Source organism: Bos javanicus, chromosome 14 (genome assembly GCF_032452875.1).
Source record: "Bos javanicus breed banteng chromosome 14, ARS-OSU_banteng_1.0, whole genome shotgun sequence".
Taxonomy (NCBI): Eukaryota; Metazoa; Chordata; class Mammalia; order Artiodactyla; family Bovidae; genus Bos; species Bos javanicus.
Window position 1 is genome coordinate 56123491 of NC_083881.1, and position 23282 is coordinate 56146772.

At 36.1% G+C, this 23282-nt stretch overlaps 1 protein-coding gene across 1 annotated transcript in view; it reads right to left on the reverse strand.

Moving 5' to 3' along the window:
• EMC2 (ER membrane protein complex subunit 2) overlaps positions 1-23282 on the reverse strand; it is a 51960-nt gene that overhangs the window by 21875 nt on the left and 6803 nt on the right. The window contains exons 4-5 of the mRNA XM_061439136.1: positions 19255-19340; positions 11649-11706 (exon numbers count right to left, since the gene is read on the reverse strand). Of these exons, the coding sequence (XP_061295120.1) occupies positions 11649-11706; positions 19255-19340 (144 nt within the window). The remainder of the gene's footprint in view (positions 1-11648; positions 11707-19254; positions 19341-23282) is intronic.

Consider the following 23282-nt stretch of genomic DNA (forward strand, 5'->3'; position numbering starts at 1 on the left):
AAATTCCATTGTAGAACTACTGCTTAGTGGGAGTTTATAAACATACCCCATGACATCCCACTGGTGAGTTCAAACATTCCTCTAACAATCACATGTGCTTTACTTTTGATGTATACAATATATGCATCATTTCATTCAAATAAATAACCTTCCAGATTCTGATAATTACAAGCCAGCAGGGAATCTTAATCTTTATCCAGCCTAAAGTCCTTTACTCTGTCTCATTCATAAGATCTGTATCTTAAGAGATAGAGGGATAGTGGAGATTAGAAAATAATCTTACTGTGGCCACTTGAATGTCATTATACAAATATGGCCTCTAATAACTTTTTTCACAATTTTAAGAGAAAAATCTAGCTAAAAGTCTTTCAAAAAATAAAATGGGTTCTGAAAGAAATATTTTTTATAATACACCAAACATTTAAAACTTGCACCTTAAAGCTTTTCAAATATAAATAGAAAAATAAATGCCATTTATTTACACATTAATCAAACACATAATGAACATCTGTTGTTTGCCAGGTACTGTGCTAGACAGTGAAAATAAGAATAAAAAAAGGAACAGATAATTCCTTTTGGGAGTTAAGTCTGATAACAGAAAGATACATCAAATAAAAAGACAATGATAGAGGTACCTAGGATGTTGTGACAACATAGAAGAGATCCTAATATAGCCTGAGGGGAAGAGGTGGAAAGACACCAAAGAGGGTTCCAGATGTGATACCTGAACTGAAATACAAAATGCAAGTAGACATAAAGAAAGCAGAAGAGAAAACTATATGGAGGGAGGACATTGAATATTAGGAAGAACTCAGGAGCAAAGGCAGCATTGTGTATAATCAAGACTTTATGTTTGGGGCCACAGTGAACAATCAGAGACTGGAGGGTACTGTGTGAATTATTAAATTTACATCCCCTTTATCTCTGTTTAATGCAGAAGGCTAAAGAATAAAACACACTATAATTAGGGCTAAATTAGGCTTATTAGTTATGAACATGACTGTCATTCTTTTAAATAACACACACTCCACAAGATACAGACAAGGAAAGTAAAATGAATGAAGCCTCCTTAGATCAAAAGAGCTATCTGTCCTGGGGTGGAAAGGTGGACTTTCTGAAAAACTGAAAGTAAAAAAACATCAGATAAAATTAATAAGAGACTTCCAATAAATAAAGCCAAGAGCCATATTTATAATAATAGTGATAATAATATTTTGGTAATTAAAAAAACACATCTGTTAAAAATATATATCCTTGATTACATAGCTCATATTGAAGGCCTACCACAATGCCTGCCGCACAGTAAGCAATATTTTTTTTAATAATTTTACTATTTACAACAATGAAAGGACCATAATAAATACACTCAATTCATAAAGAATACAGAAGGAAAGTAAAAGTGAAGCTCTAAAAGTAACTTGCCCCAGTCCTTGGATCTTTGCCAGTTAAAATGATTTTGAACAGATGCAGTGAAACCTGTTGAAAATACTGCATTCAAATTCCGTAAATAAGAGACAAAAAGTCAAACTACAAACATGAATAGGAACCAGTACTTCTATAGTCATAGTAAGAGATGTGGTATGAACTCTGTAATGGATACCATTATTCACAAATGAGTTTCATTTTTTAAAAAATACATCTAATACTAACTTTTTCTCAGTGATTTGACAACAGAATCATGTCTCTCCTGTTGAACACACACCAAAGTTTTAGGACAGCAGCATTTTGTCGAATACTGTTTACAAAGCATTACTAGTGTTTCATAGATAATTAATATTTTTAAATGCCTTTAAAACAAAATAAAAAACCCTTTCATAAATGGAAAACAGAGGTTTAAACAACCTAAATGCATCAAGAGAGGAAAGATGAGAAGTAGGGATCTCAAATTTCTCATTACCATTCTAGATTCATTGATTAGAGTTCCTGAAAAAAACTGAGATATTACAAATTAATTTGTTACTATTATTTTGAACAGATATTGGTAGTAGGTGGAATACTACAATTTTAAAATAATGTAAGACAAAAAAAATTGGTATTAACTTTTTAATAGTCTATTTTAAAAACTAAAGAGTTTTCCACCTTATAAACACCTCAGTGAAGTACAAGCAAAGATTTAAAATATAAGGTTTTATTAATCAATTTGGGAAACATGCTCCCAAATCTCTACTATATAAGCAATATATTGCTAAACCACTCTAAACCTAAGATACAGTATTCTATCTCCTAGTATTCTAAGGTTAAAAGCAAACTTTTAAGTAGTAACTATTCAACTATGTAAAATCAGTCTTCTTAAATGAAACTACACATGACAGTTTAAAGAAAAACCTACATGGCAATCAGCATCATACAGGCAACAATATATCATTAATTCACACACAATAGTCCTTCTACAGAAAAATAATATAACATTTTGGAAAACAAAAAACTTCACTTATCAAGATCATTTAAAAAGACTACTAAGCAGGGATTTCACTTCCAGCCAAGATGGAGTAACAGGGAGCAGTTTTATCCTCTTGCCTAAAAATGCCAACTGTAACTATATATAAATATATATGTAACAACTATTTTTAAGGCAGAGGACAAAAGGCAAAAAAAAAGAGAGAGAGATTCCTGACAGGCAGAAACGAACAAGGTGAGCCTTATTTTTATTGCCCTGGTTCAACTGCTTTGAGAGTTTCAAGGGTGCTGTGCAAGAAAAGAAAACCAGGTTGAGCCCAGACGAATCCATGAGTTCAGAAAGCACTCAAGAGTCCAAGAAGATCAACACGCTAGAGTTCATGGGGCAGAGTACAAGAAAAGAAAGAAAAATATATAAGACTCTAAAGAGATTTCCTTTGAATCTCAAGGGTTCCCCTTAAGTACTCAGTACTTATGTACTGATGGGCGCATGTTTACGAGAATACTGATCCCCTGGAGTAGTGATTAGTACTGATCAGTACTGATCAGTGCATGTGTACGAGGAAACTTCAAATGCCAAGAAAATATCTAAGAGAAACATTTAGTGGGAAAAGTGCCCCAGAGCTCACACAAGGCTGGGAACAGTGTCTTTCTACCAGCCAGACTGGAAAATGCCATGATTCCTGCTGCTGCTACTGCTGTCACTTCAGTCGTGTCCGACTCTGTGTGACCCCACAGACGTCAGCCCATCAGGCTCTCCTGCCCCTGGGATTCTCCAGGCAAGAACACTGGAGTGGGTTGCCATTTCCTTCTCCAGTGCATGAAAGTGAAAAAGTGAAAGTGAAGTCGCTCAGTCGTGTCCGACTCTTAGCGACCCCATGGACTGCAGCCTACCAGGCTCCTCCATCCATGGGATTTTCCAGGCAAGAGTACTGGAGTGGGGTGCCATTGCCTTCTCCGCCATGATTCCTAGGACAGTGGATAGAGTACTAAGATAGACCTATTGGGGAATAATTAGTCCCAGGATAAACAATGTTCTGGGCCTGTCTCACAAAGACCCAAAAGGATAAAATTGTTTGTAATTTAATTATGTACTACAAGAAACAATATTTACATATATTCATATATATATGAATATAAAAATCAGAAGGGGCAAAGAAAACTTTAGACGATGATTCTGTTCACTATCTTAATTGTGGTGATGGTTTCACAGGTGTATATAATTGTCAAAATTTATTAAATTATACACTTTAAATATGTGCAGTCTACTCTACATAAATTATATGCCAAAATAGTTTAAATAATAGCATTAGACTAAACACTGAGTCTTAAGTGCTTATCAATTTCCATTTATATTTCTTTCTCACATCTTATGAAATATGCCAATGTTTTGAATTCTTCTGAATTTCTTCTTTAGATCGATCTTTAAGTCAAAAATGAAAAGTGCTCCACATTTTACAAGATATTTTAATAATGGAGCCAGGATTTCTATTATAAAATATGAAACGCCAAAAAGTTCTTATGATCATAAATTTGTTACATACCTCTGTACCATTATCTACTATGCTGCTGCTGCTAAGTCTCGTCAGTCGTGTCCGACTCTGTGTGACCCCATGGACGGCAGCCCACCAGGCTCCCCCATCCCTGGGATTCTCCAGGAAAGAACACTGGAGTGGGTTGCCATTTCCTTCCCAATGCATGAAAGTGAAAAGTGAAAGTGAAGTCGCTCAGTCGTGTCGGACTCTTCGCGACCCCATGTACTGAAGCCTACCAGGCTCCTCCGCCCATGGGATTTTCCAGGCAAGAGTACTGGACTGGGGTGCCATTGCCTTCTCCAATTATCTATTATAGTTAGCTATCAATTTTTTCCTGAAAGACATGTTACATCTTCAAAAAAAAAAAAAAATAGGCCACACAGGACGAGAACCTAGAAAAGGATTAAAGGACTAAGGTCTACCAGTAAGTACAATGCAGAGCAACCCCTTCCCCAGATGCTGAGACCCAGAAAGACCACTGGCCAACAGAGGGAAAGGAGAATTCCAGGTTCTTTTGCTTCCAAGGCTTATGCCATGACCCTGGGAAATATGGCCTTCTAAAAGCATCTTCAAGCTTGGCACAGAGGCAATTATATCTAATTCCAAAATAAGGGGCATGGCATAAGCCTTAGAGGCAGTGGTCTTTCTGGATCTCAACATCTGGGGTAGAGGGAGTTCTAGTTTGTACTTTACCAGTAAGCCACCTTAGATCCCTATAATCTCTAGCCTAAGACAGAACCGTCTCCAAATTACATAATTCATCTCTTTTAACCCCTTTCAAACCATCTCCCACATTACTGGCAGTTATCTTTAAAACAAAAAATCTGGTGGTACTTTGCCAATCAAATTTGACTTCACTCCCCATTTTCTAAGAATTAAAATTCTGTTATACTCAATATCATGTAATAACCTATAAAGGAATAATCTACAAAAAAACTCAACTTACTATTCTGATACCTAAAACAAAAAGAACATTGCAAATCAACCACAATTAAAACAAGAAGAAATCAAAAAGAGAAATAAAAACTTAATTGATAATGCAGAAAAAAAAATTCTGAAGTGTAACACCAGGTTGTTCACAAATGTTGAACTTCTTGTACTGCCAATCACTCAGGACAATGAGCCAACTAAAAGGTATAAAATATTGCCCCTTAAAGCCCTAGTCTTCCTCAGTGGTGAATCAGTGGTGAAGAAGGGGTAGGTTAAACTTATGCAGAGTGCTAGAACCATGCTGTCTTCAATAAGACTAGAAATGAAATTTCATGAAATAACTGCATTAAAGAAGGCAGTTCAAAAAGAGAAATAAAAATGGCCTTTTAAGCATATTAAAAGATACTCAGAATCTCTCATATGCAAATTATATATTTAACTAATTACACTGAAAGTGAAAGTGAAGACGCTCAGTCATGTCCGATTCTTTGCGACCCCACAGACTGTAGCCCACCAGGCTCCCCAGTCCATGGAATTTTCCAGGCAAGAGTACTGAAGTGGGTTGCCATTTCCTTCTCCAGGGGATCTTCCCAACCCAGGGATCGAACCCGGGTCTCCCGCACTGCAGGTAGACACTTTACTGTCTGAGCCACCATTGGCAAAAATTAAAAATGAAAAAAGGTGATAATACACCATGTGGGAGGATACTGGGAAAGAAGCACTCTCATATACCATGTAAGTGAGTATAGATAACTAAAAAGCTTTTGTGGAGGGAAATTAGGCAGTATCTGTTAACTTTTAAGATACATGGACCTCCTGACTCAGATTTCACTTCTAGGAATCTATTCTACAAATGACACGCACTTCAACACTGCTTCTGGGAGGAATGCATCAGATACCAAAGGGACTTAATTAGTTCAAGAAAGTTTTTCATCAAAATAAGGATTATACATCCTTATACTACAGTGCTATGCAGCAACTTAAAGGATGAGATAAAGGATGTGCTAACATAGATGACTTAGGTAGAGTTTGGGGCTTCCCAGGGAGCTCAAGGATAAAGAATCCACCTACCAATGCAGGAGACCCAAGAGACACAGTTTAGCAGGGGTGGGAGGGAGGGAAGGGAAGGATTGAAAAAAAAAAAAAGAAGAAGAAGAGACACAGGTTCAATCCCGGGTTGGGAAGATCCCCTGGAAAAGCAAAGGGCAACCCACTCTAATATTCTTGCCTGAAAAATGCTATGGACAGAGGAGTTGGACACAACTGAACACTTTTACGTAAAAGGTAGAGTATGTCACCATCTGCATTTCCAACCATTCTCCCTATTAAAAGGGACACACACACATACACACACATGCATACAGACCTATTTGTGTGTGCATGAGAAAAAATTTCTGGAAAAATTCTTAAGAAACATTTGCCTAAGTGAAGGAGGGCATGAGATCTGGGATCGGAGGACTTATTTTTCAACATATATGCTAGTATTGTTTGTAATTTTTAATATGCATACATATTACTTTTTTCAAAAGAGCGTTTCACAATTTTTAAAAAATAGATGAGATGACCCATTTTAGCAACCTCCGTAAATCTGAAACTTCCACTTCAATCACTTTTTTCTTTTCTCCCAAGGTAAGTCCTGTACTTTAATAACCCTAAGGCTTACTTGTTACATAATGGAATATGATGTCTTTCCCCAGCCCGTCATCTGTCTTAATTAAGCCATGCTCAACCATCAAGGCCTACAAGGCTCAGAAATACTGCAGCAAATCACCAAAGAATCAGGATTTAGTAAGTCTATTTCAAGGTCTATAATCTGTTAAGTATATCATGCTATCTATCTAAACCAAACTCAAGGATAATGTCTAAATCATCCTTCTAGTCTCTATACCAAGCACAAAGCAAGCACTCAACAAATATTTTTTGAAATAATAGTGAATGCATATGAGAGGGAAAGAGAGCTCCTTAAAACTTTAATGAATAACCTCATTTTTATACTGGATATCCAGGAATACAGGAGCACAAGATCGATGAAAGAGTCATAAAGTCAGTGTTCAACAATCCAAAACCCTGCAGTATAAAAGCTTGAATTTTAACTATGGATATAACCATGAAACTTCTACACAGTAACATTACTGTTTCAGTTCAGTTTAGTCACTCAGTCGGATCTGACTCTTTGTGACCCCATGGACTGCAGCATGTTAGGCCTCCCTGTCCATAGTCAACTCCCAGATTTTACTCAAACTCATGTCCATTGAGTCGGTGATGTCATTCAGCCATCTCATCCTCTGTCGTCCCCTTCTCCTCCTACCTTCAATCTTTCCCAACATCAGGATCTTTTCAAATGAGTCAGTTCTTTGTATCAGGGGGCCAAAGTATTAGAGTTTCAGCTTCAGCATCAATCCTTCCAATGAATACTGGAATACTGGAATAAAGGAAATCAGTCCTGATTTTCAGGAAAAATCAGGAAAATCACCCTGATTTTCCTCGGATGGACTAGTTGGATCTCCTTGCAGTCCAAGGGACTCTCAAGAGTCTTCTCCAATACCACAGTTCAAGAGCATCAACTCTGTAGGAGTTGCTTGTATATTTTTGAGATTAGTTGTCTGTCAGTTGCTTCATTTGCTATTATTTTCTCCCATTCTGAAGGCTGTCTTTTCACCTTGCTAATAGTCTCCTTTGATGTGCAGAAGCTTTTAAAGTTAATCAGGTCCCATTTGTTTATTTTTGATTTTATTTCCAATATTCTGGGAGGTGGGTCATAGAGGATCCTGCTGTGATGTATGTCAGAGAGTGTTTTGCCTATGTTCTCCTCTAGGAGTTTTATAGTTTCTGGTCTTATGTTTAGATCTTTAATCCATTTTGAGTTTATTTTTGTGTATGGTGTTAGAAAGTGGTCTAGTTTCATTCTTTTACAAGTGGTTGACCAGATTTCCCAGCACCACTTGTTAAAGAGATTGTCTTTAATCCATTGTATATTCTTGCCTCCTTTGTCAAAGATAAGGTGTCCATATGTGCGTGGATTTATCTCTGGGCTTTCTATTTTATTCCATTGATCTATATTTCTGTCTTTGTGCCAGTACCATACTGTCTTGATAACTGTGGCTTTGTAGTAGAGCCTGATTCATCGCAGCACTGTTTATAATAGCCAGGACATGGAAGCAACCTAGATGTCCATCAGCAGATGAATGGATAAGAAAGCTATGGTACATATACACAATGGAGTATTACTCAGCCATTAAAAAGAATACATTTGAATCAGTTCTAATGAGGTGGATGAAACTGGAGCCTATTATACAGAGTGAAGTAAGCCAGAAGGAAAAACATAAATACAGTATACTAACGCATATATATGGAATTTAGAAAGATGGTAACAATAACCCGGTGTACGAGACAGCAAAAGAGACACTGATGTATATAACAATCTTATGGACTCTGTGGGAGAGGGAGAGGGTGGGAAGATTTGGGAGAATGATATTGAAACATGTAAAATATCATGTAATAAACGAGTTGCCAGTCCAGGTTCGATACACGATACTGGATGCTTGGGGCTAGTACACTGGGACGACCCAGAGGGATGGTATGGGGAGGGAGGAGGGAGGAGGGTTCAGGATGGGGAACACATGTATACCTGTGGCGGATTCATTTTGATATTTGGCAAAACTAATACAATTATGTAAAGTTTAAAAATAAAATAAAATTAAAAAAAAAAAAAAAAGCATCAATTCTTCGGCGCTCAGCTTTCTTTATAGTCCAACTCTCACATCCATACCTGACTACTGGAAAAACCAGAGCTTTGACTATACGGACCTTTGTCAGCAAAGTAATGTATCTGTGTTTTAATATGCTTTTTAGGTTGTTCATAACCTTTTTTCCAAGGAGCAAGAGTCTTTTAATTTCATGGCTGCAGTCACCATCTGCAGTGATTTTGGAGCCCAAGAACATAAAGTCTGTCACTGTTTCCACTGTTTCCCCATCTATTTGTCATAAAGTGATGGAACCGGATACCATGATCTTAGTTTTCTAAATGCTGAGCTTTAAGCCAACTTTTTCACTCTCCACTTTCACTTTCATCAAGAGGATCTTTATTTCCTCTTCACTTTCTGCCATAAGGGTGGTGTCATCTGCATATCTGAGGTTACCGATATTTCTCCCAGCGTTGATTCCAGCTTGTGCTTCATCCAGCCCAGCTTTTCTCATGATGTACTTTGTGTATAAGTTAAATAAGCAGGGTGACAATATACAGCCTTGAAGTTTTCCTTTCCTTATCTTGAACCAGTCTGTTGTTCCATGTCCAGTTCTAACTGTTGCTTCCTGACCAGCATACAGGTTTCTCAAGAGGCAGGTCAGGTGGTCTGGTAGTCCCCTCTCCTTAAAAATTTTCCAGAGTTTGTTGTGATTCACACAGTCAAAGGCTTTGGCATAGTCAATAAAGCAGAAGTTGACGTTTTTCTGGAACTCTCTTGCTTTTTTGATGATCCAAGGGATGTTGGCAATTTGATCTCTGCTTCCTCTGCCTTTTCTAAATCCAGCTTCAACATCTGGAAGTTCACGGTTCACATACTGCTGAAGCCTGGCTTCAGAGAATTTTGAAGAGAATTTTGGAGAATTTTGAGCATTACTTTACTAGAGTGTGAGATGAGTGCAATTGTGCTGTAGTTTGAGCATTCTTTGGCATTGCCTTTCTTTAGGATTGGAATGAAAACGGACCTTTTCCATTCCTGTGGTCAATGCTGAGTTTTCCCAATTTGCTGGCATATTGAGTGCTGCACTTTCAGAGCTTCATCTTTTAGGATCTGAAATAGCTCCACTGGAATTCCATCACCTCCACTAGCTTTGTTTATAGTGATGCTTCCTAAGGCCCATTTGATTTCACATTCCAGGATGTCTGGCTCTAGGTGAGTGATCACACCATTGTGATTATCTGGGTTGTGAAGATCTTTTTTGTATAATTCTTCTGTGTATTCTTGCCACCTCTTCTTAATATCTTCTGCTTCTGTTAGGTCCATACCATTTCTGTCCTTTATTGTGCCAATCTTTGCATAAAAAAGTTCCCTTGGTATCTCTAATTTTCTTGAAGAGATCTCTAGTCTTTCCCATTCTGTTGTTTTCCTCTATTTCTTTACATTGATCACTCAGGAAGGCTTTCTTATTTCTCCTTGCTATTCCTTGGAACTCTGCACTCAAATGGGTATATCTTTCCTTTTTTCCTTTGTCTTTTGCTTCTCTTCTATTCACAGATATTTGTAAGGCCTCCTCAGACAACCATTTTGCCTTTTTGCATTTCTTTTCCTTGGGGATGGTCTTGATCCCTGCCTCCTGTACAATGTCATGAACCTCCATCCATAGTTCTTCAGGCACTCTGTCTGTACTGTTTAATGTAAGTAAAGTCTTCCCCTACCAGACTTTATTAGTTCTAGGTCTTATATGGCTTTGTTTTTCTCCCTTAATGTCTACCACAGTGCTTTCTATGGATATGGTAACAGAAATACTGTCTTTATTTTTAGTAACACCAACCCTTTGGTGGCTCCTGACAGATATTCAAATAAATATTTCTAGAAGGACAGAAGGGACTGAGAGAAGATTAGATAAAAATAACATTTGATGAAAGAATAATACATCTAACAAAGCTGAATTCAGTCACTTTGTTCTAAAATGTTTACCTAACAACCAAATGATTTAGTTACTACCCCCTCAGATAATCTATGAGGGGAGCCAAGTCATAAAACATGGTAAGTACTACAAAGACAGGATAATATTTAGTTACATATTATCTTAGACCCTGTAGTGAAGTAATTTCTTTAAAATATGTCCAACTTAAACTGACACAGAAATATTTGACTTCTAATTCTAAAAAATACATTACAAACTACCGATTTTTAAACTAGCATGAGAAAATTACGTGAAACAAGTTTTTCAGAAATCTGGTATCATATTTTCAATATATGCCTGCAAAAAAAAAATGAATACCTTTAAAACTGGTGAAATCTTACAGCTCAAATAAGTACATGAGAAAATCTTCAGGGAACGAAAAATGGTGCTTTTTATAAGGGATTATTTTATTAAAACAGAGAGCAATGTATTAGGATAAATAAAATTAAAAGATTATTAAATTTTTTCAATTTCAACTTTTTAGATATTTGGAATATCTAAATTAACTGCTTTTTAATAACACATAGGCTTGCAGCTGTCAAAACTTTTCTCTGAATTTCTATATTCTGAGAATCCTTACCATTTAAATATCTACATAACACCTAGGAAGTTACCAGAGAAAATTTCCCTAGGGTGGGATTATATTAAAAGAAATAATCTAAGCCATTATACCAATAAACTAAAATGTTCTCAATATTAAAAAAAATTTTTTTCACCAGGATATTTTTATAACAGGTCATACTACCAAAAAGCCTTTCATTAATTAATTCCATACATTAATTACTGATATGACATCTTTCATTCTTCAATAAGAGAACTAAAATATAACTACCCAAACAAGACAAGTTAGTATTTAATAAACTTGAAAATATTACAGAAACTATAAGTTCTGACAGGTGTTTGTTCTTATAAGCACATAAAATTTATTCTATCTAAATTTCAACTAGCTGCTTTCTAATAAGAGATCTTGTCAGATTTAACTGAAGAGTTAAAACCTACTTTTTTTCAAGTGACCCATCATGAGATATTTCAAATAACAAAATAAAATGTTTCCATGTGTCTTCTTCCATTATTTCTAAAATAATTTCACTTCTTAACACAGAATTAACTGATCTTTAGGACAACCAGCTAACTTACAGTGTTAGTTGGGTCTTCTTGTAAAATTCGATCATATAGCTGAAGAGCATCATCGTATCTATTTAAAAAGAAAAAGAAATATTAAGAATCATTACCTTAAACTTTAATGACAAATAGTAAATACAGAAAAGATTAACCTGGGAAGACTTTATATGTATTTACAATTACTACTAAGCATCTTCTGATCTTCACATAACAGTAACTTTGATACAATGTCATTTTCTAAGCAAAAAAAAAAAAAATCATAAATAAAATATTTATAGAAAAACTTACTTCAAAAACATACTGATTCGACTTGGTCTAAATACAAAGGTAAAAACTACAGCTCAAAGAGATACCTCTGTGGTCCTAGTTACACCTAGAATTACAGCAAATAAATTATTTTTTAAGTTTAATTTTAACAAATATTTTCACAAGGAAATGATCTAAGTGTTTTCTAAGTCATGTCTGATTCTTTCGTGACCCCATGGACTGTAGACTGCCAGGCTCCTCTGTCCATGCGATTTCCCAGTCAAGAATATTGGAGTGGGTTGCCATTTCCTTCTGCAGGGGATCTTCCCAACCCAAGGATCACACTAATGCTTCACAGGGGGATTCTTTACTACTGAGCCACCTGAGAAGCCCCAATCTAAGTGTTAATTCTCCTCTAATAAATATTTATGAGAGTTTTTCTTAGTTGAGCTGGTAAAGTTCAATTCATTAAGCACCTATTAAGGAATTCCCTGGTGGCTCAGTCGGTAAAGAATCTGCCTGCCGTGCAGAAGACCTGGGTTGGATCCCTGGGTGGGGAAGATCCCCTGGAGAAGGAAATGGCAACCCACTCTGGTCTTGCCTGGAAAATCCCACGCACATGGACAGAGGAGCCCGGTGGGCTATAGCCCATGCGATCGCAAGATTGGACATGATTTAGTGACTAAACCAAGTATGTACACATAATATACTCTGCTGGGTTACAACCTCATATCAGTTCAGTTCAGTTCAGTCATTCAGTCACTTCCAACTCTTTGCGACCCCATGGGCTGCAGCATGCCAGACTTCCCTGTCCATCACCAACTCCTGAAGATTGATCAAACTCATGCCCATCAAGTCACTGATGCCATCCAACCATCTCATCCTCTGTTGTCCCCTTCTCCTGCCTTCAATCTTTCCCAGGATCAGGGTCTTTTCCAATGAGTCAGTTCTTCACATTAGGTGGCCTAAGTATTGGAGCTTCAGCTTCAGCATCAGTCTTTCCAATGAATATTTAGGACTGATATCTTTTAAGATTGACTAGTTTGATCTCCTTGCAGTCTAGGGACTCTCAAGAGTCTTTTCCAACACCATAGTTCACAATCTCACATGGGAAACAAATTTATCAAATGAAAAAATAATCAAATATGACAGGATAAAACTAAGAAGCCAAGATTAACATTGTATGATAGTGAATGAAAAGGAGTGATACATCAGATACCACATAAAGCACTTTATCTAACAATACACTCCTATATATGGTAATCTTATTTGGAGTACAAGGATATAGCTAAGTGATTCTGAAATTCCTTCTTAATCATATCCATAACCCCCAACTCCCTTCCAATCAATTTCTTCACTTCCAAATAGAGATCTTTAGAGAAAGCAAAAATCTATGTTTAAAAATTTTATAGCAGTGTTTATAAAACTAGGGACAGAAGATATACTCTTGTGATCTATTCTTAAGGTCTCTATGATAATTTTTTAAGTTTTTCTCCTAATGATACTCAAGACATAGAATATTCTATATCATCACATGACACGTCCTTTAATCGAACATTGCCCCACAATTTTAATGATCAAGCCTGTATTTGTCATTACGGTCATGCCAACAGATAAGAATATTTTAACTAATGGTAGCAGACTACTGAGAAAATTAAAAGCAGACTTAATTTGTAAATATGATTATACCATGCAAAGGCCAAACAGCATCACTACATCCTAAGTTAATCAGAGTTAGCAATAGCTTAGAAAAAGAATATCATTTTGGAAATCAAATACATGATAATATTTGATAATAGGTATGCTAGCCTCACAAGAATCTGCAACTACAGAAACAGAAAATAAAATCATTAAATAATAATAAAACAAAACAATAAAGTATATAAACAAGGGCAAAAATTAATGCTAAAAAGCACTGGTTCTCACAAGACAAAGTACATGAGAATCACCTGGGGATCTTTTCCCAGGTATATAACCTTTGGGAAACATACTGGAAATGACAGAGGAAAATAGGAAACCATTCATTTCATTAATACAATGATACTAATAATCTGAATTCTTAGGATTTTCTAGTCTTTTTGGTATTTTATTAGAAAACTTACATTGTCTTTATAGTTTGAAAACTATATACATAAGGCATTAAGATGTTCAAGCTGGTTTTAGAAAAGGCAGAGGAACCAGAGATCAAATTGCCAACAACTGCTGGATCATCGAAAAAGCAAGAGAGTTCCAGAAAAACATCTATTTCTGCTTTCTTGACTATGCCAAAGCCTTTGACTGTGTGGATCACAAAAAACTGTGGAAAATTCTGAAAGAGATGGGAATACCAGACCACCTGACCTGCCTCTTGAGAAACCTGTATGCAGGTCAGCAAGCAACAGTTAGAACTGGACGTGGAACAACAGACTGGTTCCAAACAGGAAAAGGAGTACGTCAAGGCTGTATATTGTCACCCTGCTTATTTAACTTATATGCAGAGTGCATCATGAGAAACGCTGGGCTGGAAGAAGCACAAGCTGGAATCAAGATTGCCGGAAGAAATATCAATAACCTCAGATATGCAGATGACACCACCCTTATGGCAGAAAGTGAAGAGGAACTCAAAAGCCTCTTGATGAAAGTGAAAGAGGAGAGTGAAAATGTTGGCTTAAAGCTCAACATTCAGAAAACGAAGATCATGGCATCTGGTCCCATCACTTCATGGGAAATAGATAGGGAAACAGTGGAAACAGTGTCAGACTTTATTTTTTTGGGCCCCAAAATCACTGCAGATGGTGACTGTAGCCATGAAATTAAAAGACACTTACTCCTTGGAAGAAAAGTTATGACCAACCTAGATAGCATATTCAAAAGCAGAGACACTACTTTGCCAACAAAGGTCCATCTAGTCAAGGATATGGTTTTTCCAGTGGTCACATATGGATGTGAGAGTTGGACTGTGAAGAAGGCTGAGTGCCGAAGAATTGATGCTTTTGAACTGTGGTGTTGGAAAAGACTCTTAAGAGTCCTTTGGACTGCAAGGAGATCCAACCAGTCCATTCTGAAGGAGATCAGCCCTGGGATTTCTTTGGAGGGAATGATGCTAAAGCTGAAACTCCAGTACTTTGGCCACCTCATGCGAAGAGTTGACTCATTGGAAAAGACTTTGATGCTGGGAGGGATTGGGGGCAGGAGGAAAACGGGACGACAGAGGATGAGATGGCTGGATGGCACCACTGACTCGATGGGCATGAGTCTGAGTGAACTCCAGGTGTTGGTGATGGACAGGGAGGCCTGGCGTGCCGTGATTCATGGTGTTGCAAAGAGTTGGACATGACTGAGCGACTGAACTGAACTGAACCTGCAATACTATTTTATTTGATTCATCCATGCCCTTTGCTTAGAAGATCCAAAGATAGTAAAATACACATAGATAAAACAGATAAGCCAAAAGCAAAGGAATAAAAGGGTTAAGAAAAACTGTATCAATAAATCTTGCAAGAAAAAAATACAAGTGAAATACAAGTAAACCCTGTCTCACCTAAAGCACCAAGTTATAAAGGTAAGAAACAACAATCTGACTATAAAATGAATATAAAAACTTAAGAGACTCAGAACAGACAAAATAAGCTTTTAAAAAAAAAGGACAAAGTTGAAGGACACACTTTCCAATTTTAGAACTACTACAAAGCTACAATATAATTATTGGATTCAATACAGTGTGGTATATAATAAACATATATATTGATGGAACAGAACTCAAAGCCCAGAAATAAACAATCACATAATTAACACTCAACTGATGTAATTGCCCAAGACAATTCAATGGGGAATGTAGTTTTTTCTGGTGCTAGGACAACCAGATATCTACAAAAGAAAGAATAAAGTTGGCATCTGCTTCATATCATAAAAAATATTAACTCAAAATGTGTCAATGATCACAATGTAAAAACCCAAACTATAAAACACTTAGAAGAAAATAGGTATAATTTTTGTGACCTTGAATTAGACAATGGTTTCTAGAAATAACACCCAAATGATAAGCAACAAAAGAAAAAGTGAACTTAACTTTTAAAAAATCAAAACATTTTGTAATCAAAGGACATCACTGAACAAGTGACAGACAAGCCATGTAATGCAAGAAAATTTTTGCAAATCAAATATATGTGATAAAAGACCTGTATCTAGACTATATATAAAGAACTCTTACAACTAAATAATAAAAAGACATAAATTAATCCAATTTAAAAACAGAAAATGTGAACAGACATTTCTCCAAAGAACATATATAAATGTCCAACAACTGCATGAAAAGATACTCAGATTTCTGGTTCCTGGTCTGGCACATAAAGACTGGAAATCATCACTCCTATACTCACAAGAAAAAGCTAAACATAATAAACCAACTACTCTTAGATCCATCAGACAACTAAACTTACAGGGAAAGCCACTGCATCCAAAACTGCCAGACAGGTGAAGACAATTAACGCTTATGCCATCAAAAGCTGTTACAACTAACAAATTCAGTGAAGTTGCAGGATACAAAATCAATATACAAAAATCTGTTGTTTCAATACACTAATAATCTTATCGGAAAGAGAAATTAAGAAAACAATCCCATTTATAACTGCATAAAAATGAATAAAATACCTAGAAATAATTTAATCAGAATTGAAAGCCCTATATATTGCAAATTTAAGATACTGATGAAAGAAACTGATACAAATAAATGAGGCACAAATAAATGAGATGATATCTCATGCTCAAGAATTGGAAAAATTAATATTGGTAAAATATCCACAGTACCCAAAGAAATCTATAGATTCTGTGCAATTCTTAAGATTCCAATGGCATTTCACAAAGAAATAGAACAAAACAATCCTAAAATTTGTATAGAATCACAAAAGATCTCAAATAGCCAAAGCAATCATGAGCAAGAAAAACAAAGATGAAGGGATCAAGCTCTCTGATTTCAGACTATATTACAAAACTATAGTAATCAAAACAATATGGTACTGACATAAACAGACACATAGATCAATGGGACAGAACAGAGAGCCCACACATATATGGTCAATTAGTTTACAACAAAGGAGCTAAGAATATAAAATAGGAAAAAAACACTCTCTTCAATAAATGATGTTGGAAAACTAGACAGCTGAGTGAAACTGGATCTCTGTCTTTATACCACATAGAAAAACTCAAACTGGATTAAAGAGCTGAACAGAAGATCCAAAACCATAAACCTCCAGAAGAAAACATAAATAGTAAGCTCCCTGACATCAGTATTGGTGATTTTTTGAATTTTACACAAAAAGCAAAGTCAACAAAAGCAAAAATAAACAAGTGGGACTACATCAAACTAAAAAGCTTCTGCACAGCAAAGGAAAACATCGACACAATGAAAAGGCAACCTATGGAATGGGAGAAAACATTTGCAAATCATATCTAATAAGAGGTTAATCGCCAAAATATTATAAGAACTTATATAATTCAACAGCAAAAATAAAACAAGCAATCTAAGTAAAAAGGAGCACAGGAATTGAATATACATTTTCCTAAAGAAGACACACAAATACATGAAAAGGTACTCAACATCAGTAATCAGGGAAGTGAAAATTAAAACCACAATGTTATATCATCTCATACCTGTTAGAATGACTATTATCAAAAAGACAAAACACACCAAGTCTTGGCAAGGATGTGGAAAAAAGGGAACTGGACTGTAGACGGAATGTAAATTGACACAGTCACTATGGAAAACAATATAAAGGTTCCTCAAAAAATTAACATAGAACTACCATTTGATAAAGTCAATTCCAATTTAAGGTATTCACTCAAAGGAAATAAAATCACTAACTTGAAAAGATATCTGAAGCCCCATGTTCACTGCAGCATTATTTACACTAGCCAAGGCATGGAAATAACAGAAGTGTTTATCAACAGATAAATAGATAAAGAAGTTTGACCCCTGAACAATACAGAGATCAGGAAAGCCTACATCACAGTTGAAATTCCATAAGTAATACATAATAACTTAAACGTAGGTTTAAAAACCAAATCTCCATCAGGTTGAAATTCCGTATATATATATAACTTAGAATAGGCCCTCCATATACTTGGTCCTTCCTTATTCAAGATTCTACATACAGATTCAACAACTACAGACTGTGCAGCACTGTAATATTTACTATCAATAAAAAATTATGTGTTAAGTGGATCCACATGATTCAAACCCATGCTGTTCAAAGATTAACTGTATATATTAATACAATATAATATTAGCCATAAAAAGGAAAGAAATTCTGCCATTTATGACAACCTGGATGAACCTTAAGGGCGTTATGCTAAGTGTAGTAAGTCAAACCAAGAAAGATACTGTGTGATCTCACCTATATATAGAATCAAAGAGAACATGAACTCATAGATACATAGAACAGATTAGTGGTTGTCAGAGGAGGGGATGGGGAGTGGGAGAAATGGGTGAAGGTGGTCAAAAGGTATAAACTTCCAGTTATAAAATAAATTAAGTCTGGGACATAATACAACATGGTTTATTATAGCTAACAATACTGTGTTGTATAATTAAAAGTTGCTAACAGAGTAAATCTTAAACATTCTTATAAGAAAATAAAAATTTATAACTATGATGATGGATGTTCAACTTATTATGGTAATCATTTCACAATATACATATACATTTATCAAATAATTATGCTATACACCTGAAACTAATATAATGTTATATATCAATTACGGGCTTCCCTGGTGACTCAGCAGGTAAAGAATCTGCCTGCAATGCGGGAGACCTGTGTTCCATCCCTGGGTTGGGAAGATCCCCTGGAGGAGGGCATGGCAACCCACTCCAGATTCAAACATGACTGAGCATATTTTCCCCTTAGTCTTAGTCCCTATATAAATTATATCTCAATTAAAAAAAAAATATATATATATATAATAGCTTCTATATTTTGAGTGCCTGTGAGGGTACTATAAATATATCATTACTAATTCTCAAAACAACCCTGAAAAGCTGGTAATATTCTTGTTTTATAGAAGAATAAGACTGAAAAAACTTAAAGAAGTTAAATAATTTTCCAGGTCAATAGATAATACATCCTTAGAAATAGGATATGAAGCCAGTTCTTACTCCAAAGCAATATCCCATTCCACAAGGCCAAAGATGATAAATGGATTCAAGTCATATGTCAAATTCTATCTAAGAGTAATAACTTGGAGGATTGATGCTGAGAAGTACTCTGACACTGTTCTGAAGCTGAGTAGCAAAAGATCTTGCATAATTAATGATGCTGCCACTGGTGCAGGAGGACCTAAATTTAAGACCCCATGTTTGCCATTTGAAAACAGGATCACACTATTTGTAAGATTCAGTTACCTCTCCATGGCTTCAAATCTCATGCCCGTTAGTCTCTTGACTCTGTGACTTCCAGGGAACTGTCTTCTCAACTCCTGAAGACAAAACTAAAAAAGAAAAAAATTATAAAAAGACTTGACGGACAGTAATTACACTACATATACTAAATGATCTACAAGGAATGCCTTTCATAGTCTTCAGTGTATCTTCTTAAATAATTTCATTACTGAGATCTAATGACATAAATGAAATTAATCAGTAATGAAAAATGGAGTGAAAGAACAACTGTGAATTTATAGTGAGGACAATAGTGAGTTCTCAGAAACTAGTCAAACTCTTAACTAAGAAAATGAGATTATGGGATCCACTAATAACTCTTTGAATACTATAATATCACTCCTCCTTAAAAACTGCTTCCATAATGAATCAAGCCCATCTTAACTAACTACAACAGTTTACTGGCCTTTTCTTCCTAACTACTGCATAAGCAGTCTCTAGATAAAAATTAAGCTCTTTGGTAGTACACTGAAGTCTCGATCAAATATTATTAACACTTTAATTTTGCCTTGTTCAAATAATATATTAATCAATCACCTTGTCACAATACTTGTCCTGATTTAAGGCCATAAAATACAGACACAGTATCAATGGAGTACCAATCTTCTTTTGGCAGATATTCATAATTCACCCATCAACTCAACTAAACAAATAATCAAATATTTATTGAGCATGAGGGATTATAAGAGTCTTAGAAATGTTAAGGATGATAAAAATGATCCTTTCTAGTGCCCCAAAACATGTGATTAAAAATGCATTTAACTAATGAACAGATTATTAATCATAAGAAAATAAGTTTTAATATTATTTGGCAGTATAGCTTCAAAGTCTGTGTCTGTAAATTCTATAATAAAAATATTCAAGTTAATTAAAACTGAAAATGATGTTCAATTAGTTCTTTAATATCATGCAAAACTCATAGTACTAGTTCAGTCAAGCTAACTGTGCTGAAATTCTGAACCATTAAAAAAATACTGTTACAAAAAAAGTTATCTACTCACTTGATCTCCTACTTTATCAAATGGCATTTTGCTATACAAAAAATAATTTCAAAATCTTCCGCAAAAAATAAGCTGCCACCTCTTTGGTATTCAAAAGACTATGCCTCATAGGTTTTAAAGGTAATACAAAGCTTTTGTGGAATATTTTTTATCATGGGCAACTCCACCAGAATAAATGTACTGCTAACATAAATTACAATGAAAAGGACAATGCCCATTAGACTTGTATATGTTATCCAGGTATTTCTACTCTCTGGTATTGTTTTTTTGTATTTCTTCTTGGCTTATGAGGAAGCAGCATGAAAGAGCACTAAAGAGGTCAGGATTGCAAAACAGAAACCACTGCTTCCTGATTTATACAATAAATATAGTGATACTATGAAACAAGTCAAATTAAGAAATAATTATATAGATCAAATAAAGCATGCAAAATAAAAATAAAAATGATGTAAAGCATTTAGAATAATGCCTAGCATATGAGTGTTTAAAAATATAGCTATTATTTTTCTTTAAAATTGATTAAAATTAAATTACAACTTACTTTCATAATGCATCAGGCCTCACTTAAATACCCCATGGAAAAGAAATGCAAAAAAGCAAAATGGCTGTCTGGGGAGGACTTACAAATAGCTGTGAAAAGAAGAGAAGCGAAAACCAAAGGAGAAAAGGAAAGATATAAACATCTGAATGCAGAGTTCCAAAGAATAGCAAGAAGAGATAAGAAAGCCTTCTTCAGCGATCAATGCAAAGAAATAGAGGAAAACAACAGAATGGGAAAGACTAGAGAGCTCTTCAAGAAAATCAGAGATACCAAAGGAACATTTCATGCAAAGATGGGCTCGATAAAGGAGAGAAACGGTATGGACCTAACAGAAGCAGAACATATTAAGAAGAGATGGCAAGAATACACAGAAGAATTTGTGTGTATTTGTGTGAATTTGTGAATAAATGCCAGCAAATTTGGAAAACTCAGCAGTGGCCACAGGACTGGTAAAGGTCAGTTTTCATTCCAATCCCAAAGAAAGGTAATGCCAAAGAATGCTCAAACTACCGCACAATTGCACTCATCTCACACACTAGTAAAGTAATGCTCAAAATTCTCCAAGCCAGGCTTCAGCAATACATGAACCGTGAACTTCCTGATGTTCAAGCTGGTTTTAGAAAAGGCAGAGGAACCAGAGATCAAACAGCCAACATCTGCTGGATCATGGAAAAAGCCAGAGAGTTCCAGAAAAGCATCTATTTCTGCTTTATTGCCTATGCCAAAGCCTTTGACTGTGTGGATCACAAAAAACTGTGGAAAATTCTGAAAGAGACGGGAATACCAGACCACCTGACCTGCCTCTTGAGAAATCTGTATGCAGGTCAGGAAGCAACAGTAAGAACTGAACATGGAACAGACTGGTTCCAAATAGGAAAAGGAGTACATCAAGGCTGTATATTGTCACTCTACTTATTTAACTTATATGCAGAGTACATCATGAGAAATGCTGGACTGGAATAAGCACAAGCTGAAATCAAGATTGCCGGAAGAAATATCAATCACCTCAGATATGCAGATGATACCACCCTTATGGCAGAAAGTGAAGAGGAACTAAAAAACCTCTTGATGAAAGTGAAAGTGGAGAGTGAAAAAGTTGGCTTAAAGCTCAACATTCAGAAAATGAAGATCATGGCATCCGGTCCCATCACTTCATGGGAAATAGATGGGGAAACAGTGGAAACAGTGTCAGACTTTATTTTTCTGGGCTCCAAAATCACTGCAGATGGTGACTGCAGCCATGAAATTAAAAGACGCTTACTCCTTGGAAGGAAAGTTATGACCAACCTAGATAGCATATTCAAAAGCAGAGACATTACTTTGCCAACAAAGGTTCATCTAGTCAAGGCTATGGTTTTTCTGTGGTCATGTATGGATGTGAGAGTTGGACTGTGAAGAAGGCTGAGCGCCAAAGAATTGATGCTTTTGAACTGTGGTGTTGGAGAAGACTCTTGAGAATCCCTTGGACTGCAAGGAGATCCAACCAGTCCATTCTGAAGATCAGCCCTGGGATTTCTTTGGAAGGAATGATGCTAAAGCTAAAACTCCAGTACTTTGGCCACAGCATGTGAAGAGTTGACTCATTGGAAAAGACTCTGATGCTGGAAGGGATTGGGGGCAGGAGGAGAAGGGGATGACAGAGGATGAGATGGCTGGATGGCATCACTGACTCGATGGACGTGAGCCTGAGTGAACTCCAGGAGTTGGTGAAGGACAGGGAGGCCTGGCGTGCTGCGATTCATGGGGTCGCAAAGAGTCGGACACGACTGGTCGACTGATCTGATCTGATCTGATGAGTATTTTAAGTCATGTTCTGTACATGTTTTTGCTGCTGCTACTAAGTCGCTTCAGTCGTGTCTGACTCTGTGGACCCATAGACGGCAGCCCACCAGGCTTCCCATCCTTGGGATTCTCCAGGCAAGAACATTGGAGTAGGTTGCCATATCCTTCTCCAATGCATGAAAGTGAAAAGTGTAAGTGAAGTCGCTCAGTTGTGTCCGACTCTAGTGACCCCATGGACTGCAGCCTACCAGGCTCCTCCATCCATGGGATTTTCAAGGCAAGAGTACTGGAGTGGGGTGCCATTGCCTTCTCCGTCTGTACATGTTAGGATTTTCTAATAATTTTAAGATATACATTTAAAATATCTCAAAACAACATTTAATGTTATGTACAACATAAGCCATTTAACAACCCAAAAGACAAATCTGTTTTAAACTATATGTTTAACTCTATAATATAGTATAAACCACCTATTAAGTAAACTACCTTCACCAACTAATTTAACCTCTTCAGTGAAACTGGGATACTAAATATCTACTTTTCAGGATTGCTAAAAAGATATAAAACATAATGTGTCCCAAAGTACCTAGTCCGTCCTACCAACTCAAGACTAGCACTAAAAAGCAGCTACAGAAAGCATTCACTACAAGCCACGTACTACTTATACA